Raw genomic sequence first — 8,775 nt, 5'->3', positions numbered from 1 at the left:
GTGCCTTGTCCTGATGATGAAAAAAAGGCATCAGTGACATCTACTGTGCCAGACAATAAAAAGAATCCATAACTTTAAATAATATTGAACACTTTAAGAAAACTATGTATAGATCACAAGTTCTTTTGACTTTCTTTGAACTACTTATCCCTAACTAGGAAAATATTTTTAAAGGCAGCTCAACCAATGTTAACTTTTCTCAGAATAAAGTATAGAAATCTTACCAACAATATCAAGTTGAGTTTCTTCATCTTCTTCTCTTTTTCTCTTCTTCTCTTTGCTCTTTTTTTTCTTACTGCAGGAGATAATTTATATAGATGAGTTTATAAATATTGATTTGATGTTAAGTATCACAAGATGCAATCTTAGAAGAATCTTTTAAGCTGTACAGATTTATGAATTATTGATTTACAGTCTTCTACACTGATATACTCTCTTCTAATATTGAGAAATCACTTCTGATCCTGTATGTATTGTGTTATAGTTAAGAGAACAGGTTCTGGAGCCAGACTGCTTTTTTAATCTTGCTATCTGTGACTTTTGGAAAATTCACTTAATCTCTGTCAGTTTCTCACCTGTAAAATGAGGATAATCATTTACGCTCTTAAGGTTACTGTGAGGATTAAGAGATGACATGTACCTTCATGTGTTGCTGGTGAAAATGTAAAATGGCATAGCCATTTTAGAAAGTAGTTTGGGGTTCTTCAAAAAGCTAAACACAGGGTTACCATATGACCTAACAATTTACTCCTAGGTATATATCCAAGAGAAATGAAAACACACATCCACACAAAAATGTTATTAGAATATTCAAAGCAGCATTATCCATAACAACCAAAAAGTGGAAACAACCCAAATGTCCATCAACTGATGAATGGAAAAACAAAATGTGGTATATCTATACAATGAAATATTATTTAGCCATAAAAATAAGAGTATTGATACATGCTACAACATGGCACTACAGCCTTCTCCTTGCCTCTGGCTCTCCTTACTGTACATGTTACCTCATTTAATCCTCATAATCTTTTTATAGTACCATTAATCTTTCCTAATGAATGATTAAGTGGAAGCTCAAGGATATTAACGAACTTGCCACAAACTGCAAAACAAGTAACTGGTGGGAATCCAGATTTGAGCCCGTATCCCTATCAAAACCCACATCTGCATACTGTATTAAAAAATTAAGGATTTTTTTTTTTACGGGGGAGGGAAACAATGGTGAAAATAAGTATCCCTAATAAAGGAAGTTATTGTTATGACCCATGGCATCATCAGACTAAGGCGGGCGCACCCTGCGGGGCTCTGAGGGGGGCCTTATGAAGGGACCCAAACTTGTGGCTCCTGGGCTACTGGTCTCGCTCTCCTGTCTCCTCCCTTTTGAAGGCGCGACAGTCAGGCGCGTCTCCGGCGGCCTGTCTCTCCAGCTCTTACAGGTGCCCGGAAGTGAGGCGCAGCCAGGCCCAAGGGCCGGGAGCCTGAATAACAGCTCTCTAAGGCTTCCCTGAGACTCTCTACCGGGGAGGGGAGGCGAAGACGCAGTGCTGTCAGAAAAGCGCCAGTCTCCAAAACAAACTTTGGCCTTACCTCTTAGCCTTGGTTCCCTTGAGCACGAGTTTGGTGGACTTCACATACGAGTATTCGGCCATAGGTCCGGGGACACTCTGAATAAAGAGATGAGAGCTGGCTAAGGGCAAAATACCTCTACTGGAGAAGGAACTGGCGAGGGAGGCCCCAAAATATTCACACTGCAGACTCCCGGAAAGCGTACGTAACCGCGGGAGTGGGCTTGCCCCTACTGCGTCCCTAGTGTTTTTTCACCCGACTCTTGAATTCTACTTCCTGTGTACCGTCTGGGGCTACGGCAACTGCAGAGGGCCGCAATACGTCAGGGTTCTTTTGCTCTTGAGAACTGAACGTTCGGGCTTCCCTAAATGAGGAAACCTGGGGAGACGCGCCCTCTGGTGGACGCAGACGGCCTAATAGCTGTGGAGCCATTCTTGAGGTATCTCCTGCTAGGTCTCAGGAGAAGGGCGACGATTTAATCAGCCCTCCCCGTTCTACTAGCTGTGAGCTGGGCCTGACTACCCCGCGCGACCGAGTGTATTATCGGACCTCGGACGATTTACAAGGCCTTGCAATTCCATAAACGCCTATTGTGTTAACTAGAGAGACTTGAGTAACGTACAGGAAACAACTAGGGAGTAAAAGAAAATATAATTAAGTGCAGAAATTTGGGCCACAGATTTCACAAGCGCTGTAGGAATTTGGGTGGAGGTGGGATGGGAGGTTGACGTTGACAACTAATGTAAGCAGAGAAGTCTGTGTAGGATGGGTCTTTACAGAGGCTTTCAGTCTCAGTCACTGAGTATTTCTCCTGCCTGCTCCAATCTCTTCAACAGTTTCATAGTTCACTTCCCTGATGCCATTTTCTCCCTCTTCCAAGCCATCTCTGATAATGCTACCCGACGGATCTTTCTAGAGAAATAGCCGATTATTCCCCTATCTAAAATCTATTAAACACAGCCTGTTACTTTCGGGAGGGAAAATCCTGGCATCACTTAATAAACTCTTGACAGTCTGGCCTCTTTTCACACCACTTAACCCCTGCCACCTTAGTTCCGGTCACACTAAGTGGCTGGGGATGTTTGAATGGTCTCTGTTTGCTTCTGCTGCCTGGAATGCTGCCCTTTCCTCTTTCCCACGCTCTTCACTTGGCACGGTTTTTCAACCTTTAAGACAAACTGGGGCATTATTTGCTTCTGTGAATATTAATAAAGGGAAACCTCACTAAAACGGAGAAAGGAGGAGAGAAGAGGAAGTTAGGAGGCGAAGCCTTACCACTCAACTTCAATTACAGGAAGAATTGTCAATTACAGACCCCAACAGAAGAATCATCAGTAGGAAAGAATCATTAATTACAGGCCCCTGCAAGGGAAAGATGTATATGGTATCTCCTACAAGATACTCCTGCAAGATCTTCTACCCCTGCAGCTCAGCCCTTAGAAACCATCATCAGCTGGACTTTTTTCCCCCAATGGACTTTTGTTCAGAATAATCTCTCCCAGTTTCCTCCTTCTTCCGCGCAAAATAATGTTCCTCTTCTTTGTTTGTTAGACTTGCCCATGGTTTTGCCATAGCTTGCATGTCCTGAATTGCAATTCTGTTATTCCCTAATAAACCCATTTTGCTAGTAAAATAACTGAAAGTTTTATTTTTCCGGGCTAACACTCCAAAACACCATCCCCAAGCATCCTGCATTTCTCATTCTGTAGCTAATTGTTTGCTTTTTCAGGGCAGAAACATAAATAGCTTATTCATCTTTGTTTCACGTACACCCCATGCTGTACCTGCCTCAAAGTAGATCCTGCATAAATGTTTGTTAACATGTTAAGATTCTAAAGCCCGAAGTGTAGCTCTGGGATAACAAAGACAGTGGAGCATTTAGGAGTGTGGCTTGATTAGATAGGAGGGTTTGTGGTAGAAAAATCGGAGGAAGAAAATTGGAGGGGTGTAGCATATCATGGAGGCCACTGGAGATCCATTCCTTATTTATTTGTTAACCATCTCTGCAAAGACACTGTGTGCTTGGTGATAAGATGGGGCAGTAGTATGGACAAAGTCAAGGAGTTGGATGAGTGCTGGGCCTGTGAAAGGAGCAGTGAATGGCTCGGTTGGTTGGAGCGCAGGCATGTAGAGTACAGTGGTGGGAACCAGGATTGAGAAAGCAAAGTGGGGTCATTTTGTGGCTGAAAAATTGGCATGAAATCAGGAACCAGTTGCGAGGGATTAAATTTCAGGGGGTGAAATGAACAGAGCGGTACTCCAGGATGGTTATTCTGCAGTACCCGCGTTTGTCGTGTAAGCCCTGAGCCTTGGCTTTTCTTTTTGTAATGCAAATAACTGGCAAAAGATGGTTATCTCAAATAAACACACGGCCAAACACAAGACTAGATAAAGAGCCAGGCCACCTCCCACCCCACTGAGGCTCCTTTGTGATCTTGGTTGTTTTCAATACCTGACCATTTGGGCCACTTGTCTTTTCTCTTCCTGAGCTTTAAATTCGCACTCTTATGTTTTAAATTCTCTAAGAGTGAGCCTATGAAACCCTAGGCCCTCACCCCTGGCTCCAATAAAAGCAGAACCCCCAGCCTGTGCACACTTGTGTGCTCGCCATCCCCTGTCCTTCTGCCCCATATAACCTCGCTGTGTGGCCCCAGCTGTGCTGTGTATTTTCCAGGTCTTATACCGCCATTTTTTTCAAAGTTTCCCATTGTTGTTGTTGAAGGGCATCTTGCAATCATAATAGGAAGCACAATGGCCACTCCAAACACAACACTGGGTATCAGTATGCTAAACTGGCACAAAACAGTGTGGTGAGTTGTGTAAGTGATACCAAAACCCTCTTATTCAAGCCACAACTCTTTACATAATGTAGAAAACGTGGAGACCAGTTGGCTTTGGGAATCTTAGGAGACATTTTTAAACTCCTGATTCCTGGTGGCACCATAGAATCAGGATGGGCCCGTCTCAAAACTGACTCAGAAAACAAAACCATAGCAAATAATTTGGTGGGTTAGTATCCTTGTATACTAGTATCACATCTTTTCCAATATTTTCACACTACTTCCCTTTTTCTTATACCATAACAATCTGGGTCCATGCTGAGAAAAAATTCCCAGAGCCATGAAAAAAAGAGATAGGATGAGAGGGTGCCCATGTTGGCTTTTGTAAGTGACATTTGGCAAAAACTCAATTTCCTCATCTCTTAAAATAGGGTTAGTAATAGTATCTCTGAGAGTTATGAGGATTAATGGTGTAATTCATGTAGAGTGGTTGCGATCCACAAGTAAGTGCTCAGTAGGTATCAGTTGTGACTATCACCAACCTTGTTATTATTATAGGTTATCATCACATTGGCAGGAATGTTGAAAGCAAGAGAATGGATGCGTGCTCTGAGGGAATGAATGTCGAGAGACCAGAAGAGCAGGAACTAAACCATAGAACCATATAGTAAGGGGGTAGAAAGAAAAAGTGAAGACACGAAGATAAAAGAGGAAGTCAATAACAGGGTTACAGTAAAATTACAGAAATCAAGTCTAAGTAGAAACTCCAGAAAGAGCAATATTATTTAATATTGAAGATGTTCAGAAGAACAGGATGGAAGGAAGGCCATTGAGTTAACCTACAGGTGACGTGTGGGGAAGCATTTTCAGCAGAGCAGTGTGGCGGGAAGTTGGCTTGACGTAAAGAGTAGGTGGAGAAGAGGTAAGAGCAGCTTGCTATTGACTGGCTGCATGGGAAGCAAATAAGGGATGGTACATTCTGCATTTGTGGATTTCGTTCCTTCTTGTTCAGCCACTGTATATACACAGAGTTGTAGCACAAAGTTATAGAAAATAAAAATGAGACCAGTTTCATTTGTAGAACCAAATCAATACCTTATGCTGAAATTAAGATAAATTCATGACTCTCCCTTCTATTCCCACCCTCCGTTTTTAAGTTAAACAGCTGATTTTCTTCTTCATTAGTTTCATTTCCAGATCCTCCCAGGTGTCAGTGGTTTTCAGGAGTTATGTAAGTCCTCTAGGTTCTTGATGAGTTGAGGAGGATGAGGAGGTGTGAACAAACACTGTTTTCAGCAAAAGGAGGATTTTGAAATTCTGTTCATGTGTTTTTAGTAACCGTTCCAAGTTTTCAAGGTTATTCAATGACAGGGATCCTTGTGTGATTTTCCAAGCTTTACTGATAAGAACCGCAGCAGATATTTGTTTAAGATACTGATTCGCAGGTCCCCCACATAGTGGTTCTTATTCAGAAGATCATTGATGAGACCCAGGAATAGGTATTTTTGACAACTGTCAGAAGTGATTCTTACAGCCAGGCAAATTTGGAAAACATTGACCTAGCTTTTATGTTTTCATTGCTAGTAGCTGAAGAAGGCTGTTCTCAAATTTCTAAAAATAAAATATTTTTTAAAGGAAAATTGTATGACTAGATAAAATATTTATACACATACTATATGTATTGTACTGTATTATATACTTCTGTTATATTTATAATTAAAGATGGGTAAGAATACTCAGAAAAATTGTATATTAAATGAAAGGAGTGTGTAGGGGTAGAGATGAATGCAGCTTACTGCTACAAAAAAAAAAGAAAGTTAAAATGTTAGAAATCTAATGTTGCAAACAGCATTTTGTAAAGTGCGAGAGCTTCAAAATCATGCCTGAAATCTTTGATCTTCAGTTGTAAACGGTGACTTTGGACTAGATTTAGGGGAGAGACCAATTATGCTTTAAAGTGTTCTTGTAAAAGGCTTTAAATGAAAGAAAATCCTTACATGTGGTTGCAGCAATTTAAATTGAAGGCTTTTAACAAATTACTAACCCTTCCCCTCTTAAAAACTGTCTTTCATTTGAAATGAAAATTTAAGTTGTTATTTATGCTCTATTAGCATCCTTATGCAGAGACTCAACAGCATGTTTTACATTTCCAAATTTTTATTTCTTGATTTTGCTGGAAGGAATATACTACTTCACTGATTTTTTAAAAGCAAAGTAAAACAATTTATTTTGACAAGGGCAGACGGTACTTTCTTCGTTTTCTGGGAGCAAAAGATTACATTTGATAGTGATTTCAGCATGAGCGCAGCGAGGTCTACATTGGGTTCAGACCAAGTGCACTAACTTTACTAAAATCCTGTTCTATTTTTTGGATGAAAATAAACACAGGAGAAACATTTAGATCTGATACAAAAAAAATCAACAAATATTTATGATGCAGAAGGAAGAATGGAGGAAACAGAGCTTCGATTATGGTAATTGATAGGCATTAGTAGACAACTATGTCAAAAGCCATTAGTCTGCTAAAAATATTATGTTTTTAGGGGTGCCTGGGTGGCTCAGTCAGTTGAACGACCAACTCTTGATTTCAGCTCAGGTCATGAGCTTAGGGTCCTGAAATTGAGCCCTGAGTCAGGTTTTGCACTCAGTGGGGAGTCTGCTTGAGATTTTCTCTCTCCCTCTCCTCTGTCCCTCCCTCTGCTCACTCTCTCTCTGTCAAATAAATAAAATCTTAAAAAATATTATGTTTTAAAAACTGGATTAGCTAAGTTTATTATTGAGGAGAAAAAAAGAGAAAAAAACAGAATGCATGAAGGTAGCCCACAAAGGCTACAAAGCTACAGTGAATTTTCAACTCTATTTAATGAAATTAAAGCTACAGTTGTTATACATCCTCCTGCTACCAGTAAATAGTGTCCATTCAATTTACATCTATAGTTACATTGAATTTATTCTGACATCCCGATTTTTATAATTCTTTAAGAAATATTGATTGTTTACTTTTGTCTCACCTGAGCCAGAAGCAACAATTTTTATTCCTGTAATTATTTTCCCTTCCCAGCACAATTCCTTCTATTAAAGAGTATGTAGGGTGACTGCTAACAGAATTGTTCACAGAATTAAGTCAGAAGTTCAGAATATTTCAGGATGATATTGGTAATATGGTCAGTGAGCTAAAACAAAATCTTACTAGAGGTGGTATTACCATAATCCATGTTAGTATCCTGTTGGATCTGGCACCCCAAAGTTGACAAACTGATTAATAAAATACACTGCCATTGATTAATTTACAATTTTGGATGTGCTCATCCCTCTTCCCTCCCTCTTTCATTTTTTTTTTTCATTCATTTCTCACATGGAGCAATGGTTTCCAATCTAAGATCCTGAGGCTCCTAAAGATTTTTTTGTTGGTGTTAATCTACTCTCAAAGTTATTTTAGTTTCTCATTAAAGCATCACAGCAACATCAATATTTATTTATTTATTTATTTATTTATTTGTTTATCCATCCAGATTTATTGAGATGTAATTGACATACAACATTGTATAGGTTTATGGTGTTAGTCTGACATGCTTATATATTGAGAAATTACCACAATATCATTAGATAAAACCTCTAACACCTCACATAATTTACTTTTTTTTCACAGTGAGATCATTTAAGATATACTCTCTTAGTAACTTGCAAGGAGTTAATACAGTATTATTAACCATAATCACCATGCTGTACATTGGATCCCCTGAACTTATTTATCTTATAATTGGAAGTTTGTTTGCTTTGACCAGCATCCCTCCATTTTCCTCACCTTCCCAGCTCCTGATAACCACCATTTGTTGTTGCTATGAGTTTGCTTTTTTAAAAATTCCACAAGTAAGTGGGATCATACAGTATTTATTTTCTCTGTCTGACTTATTTCACTTAAGCATAATGCCCTTAGACACATCCATGTTATTGCAAATGGAAGATTTCTTTCTTTCTAATGGCTTGAATAATATTCCATTGCAGTGTATAAATATTCCATTTTGTATGTGTGTATATATCACATCTTATTTATCCATTCATCCGTAGATGGACACTTAAGTTATTTCCATATCTTAGCTATTGTGAATAATACTGCAATGAACACGGGAGTGCAGATGTCTCTTTAAGATACTAATTTCCTTTCCTTTGAATATATACCCAGAAGCAGGATTGCTGGATCATATGGTAGTTCTACTTTTAACTTTTTCAAGAATCTCCATACTGTTTTCCATAGTGGAAAACATTCCCACCAACAGGGCACAGGATTTCCTTTTCTCCACTTCCTTGCCAACACTTGCTATTTTTTGTCTTTTTGATAATAGCCATTTTAACAGGTGTGAAATGATATCTCATTGTGGTTTCAATTTACATTTCCCTGATGACTAGTGATGTTGGGCATCTTTTAATG

At 39.3% G+C, this 8,775-nt stretch overlaps 1 protein-coding gene across 1 annotated transcript in view; it reads right to left on the bottom strand.

Annotated features, from left to right (window-relative positions):
- FRG1 (FSHD region gene 1) overlaps nt 1-1,864 on the bottom strand; it is a 10,189-nt gene extending 8,325 nt beyond the window's left edge. The window contains exons 1-2 of the mRNA XM_081812886.1: nt 1,588-1,864; nt 225-295 (exon numbers count right to left, since the gene is read on the bottom strand). Coding sequence (XP_081669012.1) covers nt 225-295; nt 1,588-1,649 — 133 coding nt within the window. The 5' untranslated portion in view covers nt 1,650-1,864. The remainder of the gene's footprint in view (nt 1-224; nt 296-1,587) is intronic.
- Nucleotides 1,865-8,775: the final 6,911 nt, after the last annotated feature.

The sequence above is a fragment of the Leptonychotes weddellii genome, chromosome 2 (genome assembly GCF_054177405.1).
Source record: "Leptonychotes weddellii isolate Sample4059 chromosome 2, ASM5417740v2, whole genome shotgun sequence".
NCBI lineage: Eukaryota > Metazoa > Chordata > Mammalia > Carnivora > Phocidae > Leptonychotes > Leptonychotes weddellii.
This window is presented reverse-complemented; position numbering and strand designations above follow the sequence as displayed.